The 15,854-nt window shown below is 47.2% G+C and overlaps 1 protein-coding gene across 3 annotated transcripts; it reads left to right on the top strand.

Annotated features, from left to right (window-relative positions):
• Positions 1-13,089: 13,089 nt before the first annotated feature.
• LOC119277875 lies at positions 13,090-14,821 on the top strand. 3 transcript variants are annotated; one of them, XR_005137407.1, is made up of 5 exons: positions 13,090-13,392; positions 13,472-13,981; positions 14,070-14,175; positions 14,251-14,472; positions 14,540-14,821. XR_005137407.1 is itself a non-coding variant. In XM_037559252.1 (4 exons), the coding sequence occupies exons 1-3, from the start codon at positions 13,802-13,804 to the stop codon at positions 14,289-14,291; spliced, it is 327 nt and encodes a 108-aa protein (XP_037415149.1). In that variant the 5' UTR covers positions 13,092-13,801; the 3' UTR covers positions 14,292-14,472; positions 14,540-14,821. The 3 variants fall into 3 exon arrangements, 1 of the variants encoding a protein (XP_037415149.1); XR_005137415.1 differs by having other exon boundaries at positions 13,090-13,590; positions 13,666-13,981; XM_037559252.1 differs by having other exon boundaries at positions 13,092-13,981.
• The last annotated feature ends 1,033 nt before the right edge of the window (positions 14,822-15,854 follow it).

The following is a 15,854-nucleotide window of genomic DNA, read 5'->3' as shown; positions in this document are numbered from 1 at the left end:
CATTCCTCCGAGGACTTCTGGAGTATTATGGCCTCCAACTGCAAAATTTTACTCCTGCCTCCATCCCGCACATTGTGGGTTACGTCGCTCTTTGTGAGCTATTCCTGGGCTGTGAGGCCCATTTTGAATTATGGAGGAAACTGTTCTGCCTCGTCCCTCGTAACCAAGGGGGATCAATATTCAAAGTGGGAGGAGCGGAGGTATGGCGCATCGCCGGGATCGGATACCTATCCGACACGTGGAAGAAGGTATCCGAAGAGTGGCCTTCCGAATGGTTCTATATTGACGCCGTCGCTCTTCCTGACCTAGTCCAAATGGGTCTCCCCGTTCAAGCACTCCATTGAAGAAACGCCACAGCTGGCTGTAACGCCCCGAGACCGACGCTCCAGAAGACTTCCAGCTACTCCGAGTTTCGTCGTGTGATTTGTTTTGTTTGTTGCATCATTTGCATTGCATCATGCCATCATGTCATTTATTTTTTTTAAAAACTCAACTAAATAAAATGCATAGATCTTTTGATCTATTTAAATCGAGGGAATTCACATGGTGATTCTCTTTAAAACATATCCTCTCAATATTTAGAGAGCTATAGTAAATATTCCAATTATTTGGATTTACCGCAAACACACTTACAAAATATCCCAATGCCTTTGTTATCTCAATCCTTGGTCTCCAACCTTGCCATAATTTCTTTCGTCATTTTTCGGAGCTCCACCAAAAATCCGAACATTTTTGGACACTTCTAAATCCTAGTCCTTGTTCAGATCATTTGAATTAAATTCAAATGACTTTGAATTTAATTCTTGCAATCTTGCCCACTCCATTTTTCTTGATACAAGCGCATTTTTGCGAGTCCGGGAAAATTATCCCCGTGCCCAACTCTTTCTCTAACCTTTCTTTTCTTCCCTTTTTATTTCTCTTTATTTTCTGTTTTGATAAGAGAATTAGAGATAGAGAGAGAGAAGGAGCCCTGCAGCCCAGCAGCCAGGCCAAGCCTGCTCCATCCGCATCCCAAGGCCCAGCCGGCCCCTGCCTTCTAACCCTAGCCGCACCCTTCTCCCGATCCCATCTCCCTCCCGCAGCGCCTCCATCTCCCACCTCTGCGCCCCATCGCTCCTCGTCCCGATCCCCATCTCCTCCCTCGCGCCACCTTCTCCCTCGCTCGACCCCATCGCTAGCAGCCGCCGCTTTGTTCGTGGCGTCGGCTGGACCTCCAGCGCCGCCGCCTCAAGCTCTAGATCCGGTCGGCCCCTGCCCATGCTCCGCCGCCCCGTTCAAGTACCTCCATCGGAGCACGCCCGCTGAGCTCCGTCGCGCGCCCTCATCGGCCCTCGTCCCCGCCTCCTCGTCTACCTGACGCCGCCGCCGGCCTCTGCTTCTCAGCAGCCCCGCGTCCCCCTCTGCTCCACCACGCACGCAGCGCCCGAGCCCGGCCGCGTCGCAGCCTCTGCTGCCGGCGACCTCGCCACCGGCCTGCTAGCTCGTCCCCAACCCCAAGCTCTCCTCTGCGTCGTCATCAGCCGCAGTTGCAGAGGAGTTTGTCTGCCGCCATGGAGTTTCGCCACCAGCCAGGATCCGGCGTCCCGAGGCCGATCCGTCCACCCCAGCCGTCCCTGCGCCTCCCCGTCGTGCTGCATCATCAGAGCTTGCGGCGCTGCCGTTGCCCTCCTGCCTCCACGCCGTCTTTGTTCAGGCGGAGATCGAACACACGCTGCCCCTGCGCGTTAACCAAACCACCCAATCGCACCCTGCTGCTTCGGTCGCTATTGGTTTGTTTGGCCATCATGGATATGTTGCTGCGGACGCCAAGTACGACTACACCACGGTGATACATGAACGACTACACGGCTACGACATCCTGGAATCGCTAAGTACCGTGGCACCGAAGACTTTTGATGCGTCAAGTCCCTCTCCGACAATTGTTGGACTACCATCCCGTGCATTGCACCAAGTACCACGACATCGTCGGCCCTACAAGTTCAACTATGGTTGCCGTGTACGACTACCGTCGACCCTCGAAGACCCCGTGGACCCCGATTCATCTACGGGACATGAACAACTGCTACCACTACCGTCGCCGTGAACCACTACTTCCACTACGAGATGCACCTCTACCGACGCCGTGTACGACTACTTCCCACGACGACCGTTGCGAGAACGTCTACTTCCATCTACACCGCATCAAACTCGAACCGCCCCGAAACGCACGCTTCAAAGGTATAACCGCTGAGAACGACCGCCGTGGAACGAATGCATGTGTGTTGTATGAGATGCCCGCGTTTGCACCGTGTCCGAAATTGTCGCGTGCAGGTTTCTCCTCGTTGCCATGCCACCATCTTGTGGGAACCCGGTATCCGGGATCACCCCACCTTCTATCGCATGACTTGCTCACGTCACACTTCCTTTTGCACCGGTACCTCCATGAGTTACCGGGACCGGAATGTTGCCGTGGCATCATTTTCGTATTCGTCGCCGTGGCACCCTTTTTGTTCCACCATGGTGACCAAATGCTTCTTAATGCTCTTGTCAACGTTTTCATAAAAATTGCATAAAACTTGTATATGTCATCCGCATCATGATAACAACATTTAAAATGTTTAAACTTGTTGTTGCATTAATTGCTAAATGCATATGGGGATTTACCGGATTTGTTGTTTTTATATCCGGCCCCATTTAAATTGTTTAGATGGTATAGTTTATATTATGCTTCACCTCTTGCCATGTTTAACAACATTTAATATTGTTGGGTACATAAACGGGATCAAACTAAATAACTTATCGTGGTGTTTCGTCAATATGCAGTTGCATATTGAGCTCCATTTAATTTGTAGGATTGTTTGTGCACTTTGCCATGCCATGCCTCATTAAACCGGACATGCATCATACTTGTTTGTGCATCATGACTTGTTTATGCTTGTGTGTTTACTATGTTGTTTGTTTCTTTCCGGTTTGCTTCTCTCGTTAGCTTCGGTTTCGCTCCGGAGTTGTGAGGATTCGTTCGACGTCCGTTTGTCTTCTTCATGGACTCGTTCTTCTTCCTTGCGGGATTTCAGGCAAGATGATCATACCCTCGAAATCACTACTATCTTTGCTATGCTAGTTTGCTCGCTCTTGCTATGCCAATGCTACGATGCCTACCATTTGCTTGTCAGCCTCCCAAATTGCCATGTCAAACCTCTAACCCACCATGTCCTAGCAAACCGTTGATTGGCTATGTTACCGCTTTGCTCAGCCCCTCTTATAGCGTTGTTAGTTGCAGGTGAAGATTGAAGTTTGTTCCTTGTTGGAACATGGAGATGTTGTTCCTTGTTGGAACATGTTTACTTGTTGGGATATCACAATATATCTTATTTAATTAATGCATCTATATACTTGGTAAAGGGTGGAAGGCTCGGCCTTATGCCTGGTGTTTTGTTCCACTCTTGCCGCCCTAGTTTCCGTCATATTGGTGTTATGTTCCCGGATTTTGCGTCCCTTACGCGGTTGGGCTATAATGGGAACCCCTTGACAGTTTGCCTTAAGTAAAGCTCTTCCAGCAATGCCCAACCTTGGTTTTACCATTTGCCACCTAGCCTTTTCTTTCCCTTGGGTTCTGCAGACTCAAGGGTCATCTTATTTAACCCCCCCCGGGCCAGTGCTCCTCTGAGTGTTGGTCCGAACTGGGCAGCCTGCGGGGCCACCTCGGGGAAACTTGAGGGTTGGTTTTACTCGTAGCTTGACCTATCTGAGTGTGCCCTGAGAAAGAGATATGTGCAGCTCCTATCGGGATTTGTCGGCACATTCGGGCGGTGTTGCTGGTTTAGTTTTACCCTGTCGAAATGTCTTGTTGTACCGGGATACCGAGTCTGATCGGAATGTCTCGGGTGGAGGTCTATTCCTTCGTTGACCGTGAGAGCTTGTCATGGGCTAAGTTGGGACACCCCTGCAGGGATTTGAACTTTCGAAAGCCGTGCCCGCGGTTATGGGCAGATGGGAATTTGTTAACGTCCGGTTGTAGAAAACCCGAAGTTGACCTTAATTAAAATACATCAACCGTGTGTGTAACCGTGATGGTCTCTTTCCGGCGGAGTCCGGGAAGTGAACATGGTGTTGGAGTTATGCTTGACGTAGGTTGCTATAGGATCACTTCTTGATCATACTTTTATCGACCGTGCTTTGCCTTCTCTTCTCGCTCTCATTTGCGTATGTTAGCCACCATATATGCTAGTCGCTTGCTGCAGCTCCACCTCATTACTCCATCCTTCCTATAAGCTTAAATAGTCTTGATCTCGCGGGTGCGAGATTGCTGAGTCCCCGTGGCTCACAGATACTTCCAAAACCAGCTTGCAGGTGCCGATGAGTCTGTGCAGATGACGCAACCAAGCTCAGGAGGAGCTCGAAGAAGATCTTGCCTTTGTGTTGTTTCGTTTTAGTTGATCAGTATTGGAGCCCAGTTGGGGTCGATCGGGGACCTTTGTCGCATTTGGGGTTCTTCTTTTATTTTGGTTCCGTAGTCGGACCTTGATTGTATCTGGATGATGTAATGCTTTATTCATGTAATTGTGTGAAGTGGCGATTGTAAGCCAACTATGTATCTCTTTCCCTTATGTATTACATGGGTTGTGTGAAGATTACCTCACTTGCGACATTGCTTTCAATGCGGTTATTCCTCTAAGTCGTGCTTCGACACGTGGGAGATATAGCCGCATCGAGGGCGTTACAAGTTGGTAATCAGAGCCTTCCCCGACCTTAGGAGCCCCACTGCTTGATCGTTTTTAGCGGCCGAGTTGTGTCTAGAAAAATATTTTGAGTCATTTAGGATTATATATATCGGAGAGTTAGGAATTCTTTTTACTTCCCAGTCTCCTCATCGCTCTGGTAAGGCATCCTGACATAGAGTTTTGACTCTTCTCTTCTCAAATTTCACAAAAAAAAAATTTAGGATCACGCGGGTATATTGGAATCGTTCCGATGGTTTTATGATGAGAACATTGTCTTGGTGCCTCCTGTTAGGGGTTTTGTGGAAGTGTCCCGGGGAGTTGAGCTCTGAGGTGTGGTCATCATAATTTTATCGTTGCAGTTCTGGAATACCTGAGTTTAGTACGCCGACATCGAAAATCTCTTTTATGCAGTTGTTGGTGAGATAACCCCGATAACCCAGTACTGAGGTGAGTACGGGAGTATTGCCATGACTTGTATAACGGATGCTTTTTGAAGGTTGAGGTAGATGATTTCCGAAGGTTTCTTGGTTATGTGTTGAAGGATGGATACAGCTGGATGTAGGATTTGTTAGTTTTGGGTGAGATATTATGCTTCCCCTGTATCCCCAACACCTGATTGCATAACCGGAAAATTTCGGGAGTTTCATAGGTGGGAATTCAATTAGCTCTTAGGATATCTTTCCGACGGATGTATGATATGAAATTGGGGTTCGACGTCTAGTGGTCCGCCTATTCACGGTTGGTTTTACAGTGGTCTCGTTGTGTCTTAAAGAACCCTTGGCTATGCTGGTTCGGGGACACTTCGTATGTCATGTGCACTGCCTTGTACATGATGGTGCTGTACACTCGAGCCCGTGTAGGCCCCACCACGAAAACTTCGGACGAAATCTCTATCATATGTTTGTTCTGGCTTATTTTGCAAGCCAATCCTTTGTTTTGTTTTGAGTTGTGGTATTCGAGTTGCTTCGAAGTCAAATGTTGAATCCATACCTTTCCTAAATGGTGTTCTCATATTGCTATGTGAATACTAATCCTTCTTGATCATCGAGATTGTCTTGCCAATCCTTTTCAACCAGTGTGTCTCTCTTCAAGTGGATCCGATCATTCTCCCCATCTGCAAGATCAATTCTAAGTTTTCTCAACGGTGTTCATTCCAACTGCCCCAAGTTGCCTTTGTTTTTCCCGCCCTCCCACCCTTTTTGTTCAAGGACTCAGATATCTTAATCATGTATCCTTTTATTGATGGGAAGTCTCTCCATTCTTTTCCGTCAATGTTCTTATCCGGTGATTCTCAAGAAGATACTAACGGAGCTCCAAGTTCATCACTCTTCATTCTCGTTTTCTTCTCCGGTGGATTTACCTTAAGCTTTCGGTGTTGATCATATCCTTATCCTCGTTCAAATGCTATCCCATGCAGGTGCCTCTCATAATTGTTCATCTCTCTCTATTCTTATTCGGAGTGCTCAAGATATCTCAGAAGATTCGTGTTTCCATTCTCAATCCGTTCAAGCTATTTGGAGATTATTATCTCATTCAAGTCATTTAATTCTACCGGTGCAATATCTATTTCAATCAATCGTTCAACGGTGTATCCTTTTAGTGGGCCCTAACCCACAGGTCTTTTTCCAGGATCTTACCTGACTCTTCTATTTTCCCAAAGCTATCTCAAATTCTTTTCCAAGTTTGACGTAAGAATGAGGTATCATCAGTCAAATGCCTTTCTCCTTGATCTTTCAAATTCTTTCATCGTTGATTCAACCTTTCCAATTTTAGTCCCGGAGATCTCAACAATTTGGTGGTGTTTCTCATCGTCATTCCCAGCATTTGAAGACCGAAGAAGATTTTTTTTCTCTCAATCTTGCTCTATTCTCTTCAAGATTCATGGTGCTAGCTTGTTGCCATCCTCTCATAATTGTTTTCGATTGTGAGAATCTTTTTCACCCATCAGGAGATATTCAAGAGTCTTCTCAGTTTGTCATCCGGAGTCCATCAATTCAGGTTTATTCATTCTCAGCCGTCAGTTATCATTCTCCTATCTTGCCGGTGCATCTATCGAATATCCTCTAATCAATTCTTGATCTCTTTGTTCTCATGTATCTAGTTTGTCTCAAGCACCTTCGTTCATTTGCTAATTCTTACCGGTGATGCACCCCTACTTTGATCATTTTCAATTCTTACGGTGGTTCTTTCAAGATCTCTCTTCCTTGTTCATCATATCAATTCATTTGTTGTTCCAATCCTACCGGTGGTGCGTTGAAGACCTTCTCAAGTTTTGATATATCTCTTTTAATCCTTTCTACGAGAATAAGTAGTATGCCAAATCCGTTGATTGTCATCAATTTAATTGGTGAAGGATAAGCATAACATAATTCTTATTCTTATTCATCCAAGTGATTAATTCTTTATTCCGGAGGCCCTTAAAATTCTCGGTTTCATTTGTTTCATCTTCTCTTTTTCCCGGAGTTCCAAGCTCTAATTATCACGGAGATCCATCTAAATCATTGCAAGGATTCACCTTGTGTTTTCAATTTCTCTTTCTTTTCATTCCTTTTGTTTACCGGAGTTCTTCAGGGAGGTTCTACATGATGGTTCATCAAGGATTTAATTCCCTTCTCAAAGTTTTCATCGAGATTCTTTCCTAAGGAGCTCAAGCTTTCTTCATATGGTAATCCGGAGTGCAATTCTTTCTACCATATTTTGGAGGTGGTATTATGTCATTCTTGATAATTTGAGTTCATGTTCCTTGATTCACATGTTGTTAAGAATGAGTTATTTTTAAATCCATCAACCTCGTTGTTGGAGTTATCTTGTGTCATATTTCACCTAAAAGCCTTCCATTGGGAATGTTGCTATTTCTGGTGCTTGCCAATGATCCAAGTTATCTCTTTATCATCTTGGTGGAAGAAGCTTTCATCTCTTCGTTAATCTCAAGCAAGCAATTGTTTCCGTTAGTGGCCGGTTGTCACCTCATAATTTTGAGATGTTTTCCATAAGCCCACTACAAGCTTGTGCTTTTCGTTGTTGATTTTCCAACAACTCCGTTCAATTCTTCTTTGCAAGGATGCTTTCCAAAATCATTTGTGGCAGAAGTTGGCCTTTTCTTCTCCATTCTGTTATTCCAATGATATATCTTTTATTATTTCTTTCGGAGGCATTGTGACGTTGCTCTTTTCACTCACCATCTCGATTCATGAGGATCGTGTTCTTTTCTTGCTTAGCCATTTAACCGGAGTGTCGTGTTTTCATTCGAGTTCTCTAATCTTATCAAGTTTTCCCTCCTTCCTCAACTGGAGAGCTGTCTGAAATCCTTCTTACCCATTGTGCCATTCTTTCAATAGTTTCGGAGGCAGTGTGTTGTTGATTTCATCAAGTAACATCCCATCTTCTCAAGTTCATGTTCTATTCCTTCCATGTTCAACCGGAGTACTGCCCGAATTCTTCCCCTCTCATCTTGTTTTAACTGGAGTGGTTTCAAATTCTATCTTGTCCATTAAACTCTTGATTCATAGCTTTGCAACCTCCAAGGTTCACATGGTGTTCCTTGTTTCTATTTTCTACCGCAGTGCTCTCAATTGTGTTCAACTCTATTATGTCCTTTCTTTCAACTTTTCAACCTCTCAAGGTTCTTTGGTTTCACTCTTTTGTCGAAGAAGCAACTTAGTTTTACCTCTTCTCTTCCTCTTCCGTTTCCCTCCGGTGCCATTCTAGATCTCGGGACGAGATCCTCTCGTAGTGGTGGAGTGTTGTAACGCCCCGAGACCGACGCTCCAGAAGACTTCCAGCTACTCCGAGTTTCGTCGTGTGATTTGTTTTGTTTGTTGCATCATTTGCATTGCATCATGCCATCATGTCATTTTTTTTTTAAAAACTCAACTAAATAAAATGCATAGATCTTTTGATCTATTTAAATCGAGGGAATTCACATGGTGATTCTCTTTAAAACATATCCTCTCAATATTTAGAGAGCTATAGTAAATATTCCAATTATTTGGATTTACCGCAAACACACTTACAAAATATCCCAATGCCTTTGTTATCTCAATCCTTGGTCTCCAACCTTGCCATAATTTCTTTCGTCATTTTTCGGAGCTCCACCAAAAATCCAAACATTTTTGGACACTTCTAAATCCTAGTCCTTGTTCAGATCATTTGAATTAAATTCAAATGACTTTGAATTTAATTCTTGCAATCTTGCCCACTCCATTTTTCTTGATACAAGCGCATTTTTGCGAGTCCGGGAAAATTATCCCCGTGCCCAACTCTTTCTCTAACCTTTCTTTTCTTCCCTTTTTCTTTCTCTTTATTTTCTGTTTTGATAAGAGAATTAGAGATAGAGAGAGAGAAGGAGCCCTGCAGCCCAGCAGCCAGGCCAAGCCTGCTCCATCCGCATCCCAAGGCCCAGCCGGCCCCTGCCTTCTAACCCTAGCCGCACCCTTCTCCCGATCCCATCTCCCTCCCGCAGCGCCTCCATCTCCCACCTCTGCGCCCCATCGCTCCTCGTCCCGATCCCCATCTCCTCCCTCGCGCCACCTTCTCCCTCGCTCGACCCCATCGCTAGCAGCCGCCGCTTTGTTCGTGGCGTCGGCCGGACCTCCAGCGCCGCCGCCTCAAGCTCCAGATCCGGTCGGCCCCTGCCCATGCTCCGCCGCCCCGTTCAAGTACCTCCATCGGAGCACGCCCGCTGAGCTCCGTCGCGCGCCCTCATCGGCCCTCGTCCCCGCCTCCTCGTCTACCTGACGCCGCCGCTGGCCTCTGCTTCTCAGCAGCCCCGCGTCCCCCTCTGCTCCACCACGCACGCAGCGCCCGAGCCCGGCCGCGTCGCAGCCTCTGCTGCCGGCGACCTCGCCACCGGCCTGCTAGCTCGTCCCCAACCCCAAGCTCTCCTCTGCGTCGTCATCAGCCGCAGTTGCAGAGGAGTTCGTCTGCCGCCATGGAGTTTCGCCACCAGCCAGGATCCGGCGTCCCGAGGCCGATCCGTCCACCCCAGCCGTCCCTGCGCCTCCCCGTCGTGCTGCATCATCAGAGCTTGCGGCGCTGCCGTTGCCCTCCTGCCTCCACGCCGTCTTTGTTCAGGCGGAGATCGAACACACGCTGCCCCTGCGCGTTAACCAAACCACCCAATCGCACCCTGCTGCTTCGGTCGCTATTGGTTTGTTTGGCCATCATGGATATGTTGCTGCGGACGCCAAGTACGACTACACCACGGTGATACATGAACGACTACACGGCTACGACATCCTGGAATCGCTAAGTACCGTGGCACCGAAGACTTTTGATGCGTCAAGTCCCTCTCCGACAATTGTTGGACTACCATCCCGTGCATTGCACCAAGTACCACGACATCGTCGGCCCTACAAGTTCAACTATGGTTGCCGTGTACGACTACCGTCGACCCTCGAAGACCCCGTGGACCCCGATTCATCTACGGGACATGAACAACTGCTACCACTACCGTCGCCGTGAACCACTACTTCCACTATGAGATGCACCTCTACCGACGCCGTGTACGACTACTTCCCACGACGACCGTTGCGAGAACGTCTACTTCCATCTACACCGCATCAAACTCGAACCGCCCCGAAACGCACGCTTCAAAGGTATAACCGCTGAGAACGACCGCCGTGGAACGAATGCATGTGTGTTGTATGAGATGCCCGCGTTTGCACCGTGTCCGAAATTGTCGCGTGCAGGTTTCTCCTCGTTGCCATGCCACCATCTTGTGGGAACCCGGTATCCGGGATCACCCCACCTTCTATCGCATGACTTGCTCACGTCACACTTCCTTTTGCACCGGTACCTCCATGAGTTACCGGGACCGGAATGTTGCCATGGCATCATTTTTGGATTCGTCGCCGTGGCACCCTTTTTGTTCCACCATGGTGACCAAATGCTTCTTAATGCTCTTGTCAACGTTTTCATAAAAATTGCATAAAACTTGTATATGTCATCCGCATCATGATAACAACATTTAAAATGTTTAAACTTGTTGTTGCATTAATTGCTAAATGCATATGGGGATTTACCGGATTTGTTGTTTTTATATCCGGCCCCATTTAAATTGTTTAGATGGTATAGTTTATATTATGCTTCACCTCTTGCCATGTTTAACAACATTTAATATTGTTGGGTACATAAACGGGATCAAACTAAATAACTTATCGTGGTGTTTCGTCAATATGCAGTTGCATATTGAGCTCCATTTAATTTGTAGGATTGTTTGTGCACTTTGCCATGCCATGCCTCATTAAACCGGACATGCATCATACTTGTTTGTGCATCATGACTTGTTTATGCTTGTGTGTTTACTATGTTGTTTGTTTCTTTCCGGTTTGCTTCTCTCGTTAGCTTCGGTTTCGCTCCGGAGTTGTGAGGATTCGTTCGACGTCCGTTTGTCTTCTTCATGGACTCGTTCTTCTTCCTTGCGGGATTTCAGGCAAGATGATCATACCCTCGAAATCACTACTATCTTTGCTATGCTAGTTTGCTCGCTCTTGCTATGCCAATGCTACGATGCCTACCATTTGCTTGTCAGCCTCCCAAATTGCCATGTCAAACCTCTAACCCACCATGTCCTAGCAAACCGTTGATTGGCTATGTTACCGCTTTGCTCAGCCCCTCTTATAGCGTTGTTAGTTGCAGGTGAAGATTGAAGTTTGTTCCTTGTTGGAACATGGAGATGTTGTTCCTTGTTGGAACATGTTTACTTGTTGGGATATCACAATATATCTTATTTAATTAATGCATCTATATACTTGGTAAAGGGTGGAAGGCTCGGCCTTATGCCTGGTGTTTTGTTCCACTCTTGCCGCCCTAGTTTCCGTCATATTGGTGTTATGTTCCCGGATTTTGCGTCCCTTACGCGGTTGGGCTATAATGGGAACCCCTTGACAGTTTGCCTTAAGTAAAGCTCTTCCAGCAATGCCCAACCTTGGTTTTACCATTTGCCACCTAGCCTTTTCTTTCCCTTGGGTTCTGCAGACTCAAGGGTCATCTTATTTAACCCCCCCCGGGCCAGTGCTCCTCTGAGTGTTGGTCCGAACTGGGCAGCCTGCGGGGCCACCTCGGGGAAACTTGAGGGTTGGTTTTACTCGTAGCTTGACCTATCTGAGTGTGCCCTGAGAAAGAGATATGTGCAGCTCCTATCGGGATTTGTCGGCACATTCGGGCGGTGTTGCTGGTTTAGTTTTACCCTGTCGAAATGTCTTGTTGTACCGGGATACCGAGTCTGATCGGAATGTCTCGGGTGGAGGTCTATTCCTTCGTTGACCGTGAGAGCTTGTCATGGGCTAAGTTGGGACACCCCTGCAGGGATTTGAACTTTCGAAAGCCGTGCCCGCGGTTATGGGCAGATGGGAATTTGTTAACGTCCGGTTGTAGAAAACCCGAAGTTGACCTTAATTAAAATACATCAACCGTGTGTGTAACCGTGATGGTCTCTTTCCGGCGGAGTCCGGGAAGTGAACATGGTGTTGGAGTTATGCTTGACGTAGGTTGCTATAGGATCACTTCTTGATCATACTTTTATCGACCGTGCTTTGCCTTCTCTTCTCGCTCTCATTTGCGTATGTTAGCCACCATATATGCTAGTCGCTTGCTGCAGCTCCACCTCATTACTCCATCCTTCCTATAAGCTTAAATAGTCTTGATCTCGCGGGTGCGAGATTGCTGAGTCCCTGTGGCTCACAGATACTTCCAAAACCAGCTTGCAGGTGCCGATGAGTCTGTGCAGATGACGCAACCAAGCTCAGGAGGAGCTCGAAGAAGATATTGCCTTTGTGTTGTTTCGTTTTAGTTGATCAGTATTGGAGCCCAGTTGGGGTCGATCGGGGACCTTTGTCGCATTTGGGGTTCTTCTTTTATTTTGGTTCCGTAGTCGGACCTTGATTGTACCTGGATGATGTAATGCTTTATTCATGTAATTGTGTGAAGTGGCGATTGTAAGCCAACTATGTATCTCTTTCCCTTATGTATTACATGGGTTGTGTGAAGATTACCTCACTTGCGACATTGCTTTCAATGCGGTTATGCCTCTAAGTCGTGCTTCGACACGTGGGAGATATATCCGCATCGAGGGCGTTACACTGGCGCCCTCGGAGCCTCGAGGAGGAGGATAGCGCAGAAGTCAGTCAGTTGATGGGCAAGATTAAGACACTCGCCCAGTCCGGATTATCAATAATTGAGGTAACGGCGATTTCTATAGTGCGGGGGGGGGGGGGGGGTCCAACCACTCCAATACAGAGGGCTTCCTATGTGGCACTGTAATGGGGAAGATGACGCCTCACGCTGCGGTCGGAAGGGCCCAAAACCCCCGCCGCTTTGGCCAAAATATTGGCCGAACTGTACAAAGGGGAGAAGGAGGAGTTCACTCGTCTCCAATATCGACATAGATTTTCCATGTATAATCCTCCTAGCTGGGTAAGTTCCAATCCCACCATTTTACTGAATCCTCTTATTGTATCCTTTTTAATGGATAGTAATCTATCCACTCGCAATAGGAATGGCGAAAGGCTACCAAGGGGATCCATAGCCCCGCCCCCAGCCGAAGGATCACAATCAGGACCTTGACCCCGAATTCGAAGAAGATCTGAACATATTTGTGGAGCTTGGGAATGGAGTATTCTACCAGGCAAGCTATGATGGTATAGAAGTGCCCATCATCGCCGATTATCCCGGCCTCCTCCCTGCTTCACATGTAAGTAATTTAAGAGACACCTTCTTCGAAAGAGCTTCCTTATTATGCCTTGCCCACCGCGCTATTTCGTGCTCCAAAGGGGAGGCGCTCGACGCCACAACGCGCACTAGAAGCATCTCCAAGGAGAGCGGTGCCCACGCCAAGCACATCTTCAAAGAGAAAGGCAAACGATAATACGGCAGAACCTTCATCAAAGAGGTAAGGCTTTCTTTTTTAAAATATATCTCCTAGTCGCCACATCAAATCGTGACGTCATCCACCGCATTATATCAGGAAAAGCGTCCACCAGACTATGTCCGGGGATCCTGCCGGTCGTGCCTCCACTAGTTAGGTTCCAGACCCTGCCCTAAGGCCGGGGGCTGACACGGTAGTGGCGCCGGACTGTCCTTCCGCAGAGGATACGAACGATATGTCCATCACGAACTCTGAAGTAGAGAGCGCCATGAATCATCGCTATCGGAGGGCCGTTCTTGGTGACTGCGGCTTTTCAAAGGAGGCATTCGATGCCTTCAGCTCGGTTGATGCGTACATTCGAGCTGCTCAAGATGGACTTGCCAGAGCCACGGACCAGCATCCAAAAGATATGCGGGTAAGTGTATATTTAATAATCATATACCAGTAGGCCCCGAGACTTAAAGCAGTTGATAAAACTGATTTAAGGATCATTGTATAATCAGGCACTTATGGCGAAGAATAGACTGCTGTCTCAAGAGCTGGAAAAATGTCAGAGTCAGCTAACTGCGGCTACCTCCGAATTGGAGAAATCCAAGGAGCCACCACCAGGTAATGCTTCTCCTCATCAGAAGAAAGTATAATCATATACCAGTTATATTAATAATGTTGTGTTTTTGATGACAGAATCGCTAGAGCAACTGAGAGAGAAATTGATGGTCGCCTAGGCTGGTGAATAAGAGGCCAAAAGGCAACATGCGGCAGGCGAGCGTGTGCTGACGCGGGTCAGGGAGGAAAAGAACAAGCTCCAGGATTCCCATACCCAACTGGGCGAAGAACTAAAAGATGTTCGAGCCCACCTAGCTGATGCCGTCAAGGAGAATAGGAGGCTACAAGGCGGCATATTTAGTATGCTTTTCAAACTTGCCTCCCTATCATTCGACGAGGGCAGGAACTGACATATTTATGTCTGTAGGTATGCTGACTGGCCGCCCCAAAGAGGAAATGTTCGGATCTCAAGGCGACCCGCTACAAGAGCTGCCCCGGATGCATGAGAGAGTTCGGCAAGCAATGTGGAGTGTTGCCAAGGCTTTATGGCCATCCGCCTCTCCTCTATGAGGTATGGCGGAGCTCGTGGAGCTATTCAAATGGGCACGACAGCGCATTCGATTATGGAAGATATCAGCCTGCTGAGAAGGTGCGCGAGAGGCCTGGGCCATGGTAAAAACACGGTATACAAAGCTTGATCCAAATCATATGGCCCGAGTCGGACCTCTAGGGCCGGATGGGAAAGAAATTCCCGTTAATTTGGTATATGACCAAGTAGAAGTAGCCGCCAAATATTCCCAACAGGATTGTAAGCTAGACAGCCTGTTAGACGGTATAGAGGAGGAATTTTTTGAGTCCAAGTGACTATGTACTTTCCTTGACATATTTGTCCCTAGACGGATTGTAAAATGATTGTCGTGGCCGACCTTTTCGCTTCGACTTCTGGACCCGAAGGTGTGGAGTGTTTCTGAATACCTGAGCGGCAAAATAGACCGGGGTATGCATGGAAACCAGGCGTAGGGGTCATAGTTGCTTGAACAGGCAAGTTGTATCCAACTAGCTATCTTATATTACATTGTGATTGTAAGAAACATTTTCCATAGAGAATATTTCCGTTAAGGGTTCCTTTCCCTGGGTGTACACGCATTAATGTGCATGTCCAAACTGTGATTGAAAAGATCGCAGTATACGTAACATCTGGGGGGGGGTCATAGTGGGAGGAATGTAAAAACATCTTTAGTCCGCCGACCGAATATTCCCTTAAGAACACTAGCTTTCGGCTTCACCCAGTCTGAGGTACACATCCGAATGACCCGACAGTAGGAATCGCAGAGGTGCTCCCTTTATGCCCTAGCCGAACTAACGGGAACGTAGGGCATAAGCATAGGAGCCAGGCAACCCAGCTTGGCCAAAACTTAAGTCATATCGATGCATAAAATGGCGAAGAAAAGGTACATATGAGGAAAAAAACGCATATGTGATGAGCTTGATGCTCGAAAAATAACAATAATAAGCTTCTGTGCAAGAAGCCCCCCAGGTATAATGGACGTACACATTTAAAGATGTGTACGTCATATGTGCACGTTTTGGCCATACGAAAGCTTTAAGGCTAAAAAAAGAAAAAGCGAAAAGATAGGAGAAAAAATAATGGAAACAATAGAGAGAAGGAGACGAACGAAGAGTTCAGTGCTAGGCATAGAATCTTCGGAGTCTGGCCGCGTTCCAGGGGTTCGGCTCTAGGC

Source organism: Triticum dicoccoides, chromosome 1A (genome assembly GCF_002162155.2).
Source record: "Triticum dicoccoides isolate Atlit2015 ecotype Zavitan chromosome 1A, WEW_v2.0, whole genome shotgun sequence".
NCBI classification, from domain to species: Eukaryota; Viridiplantae; Streptophyta; class Magnoliopsida; order Poales; family Poaceae; genus Triticum; species Triticum dicoccoides.
The sequence above is the reverse complement of the archived record's forward strand: the minus strand, read 5'-3'. Positions and strand labels throughout refer to the sequence as shown.

Bases quoted from the DNA above. Each gene is read 5' to 3' on its own strand.
- LOC119277875 (XM_037559252.1), top strand. From the start codon at position 13,802: ATGTCCATCACGAACTCTGAAGTAGAGAGCGCCATGAATCATCGCTAT. The intron at 13,982-14,069 runs GTAAGTGTATAT...TTGTATAATCAG, and splicing joins AGCATCCAAAAGATATGCGG to GCACTTATGGCGAAGAATAG. The intron at 14,176-14,250 runs GTAATGCTTCTC...TTTTGATGACAG, and splicing joins ATCCAAGGAGCCACCACCAG to AATCGCTAGAGCAACTGAGA.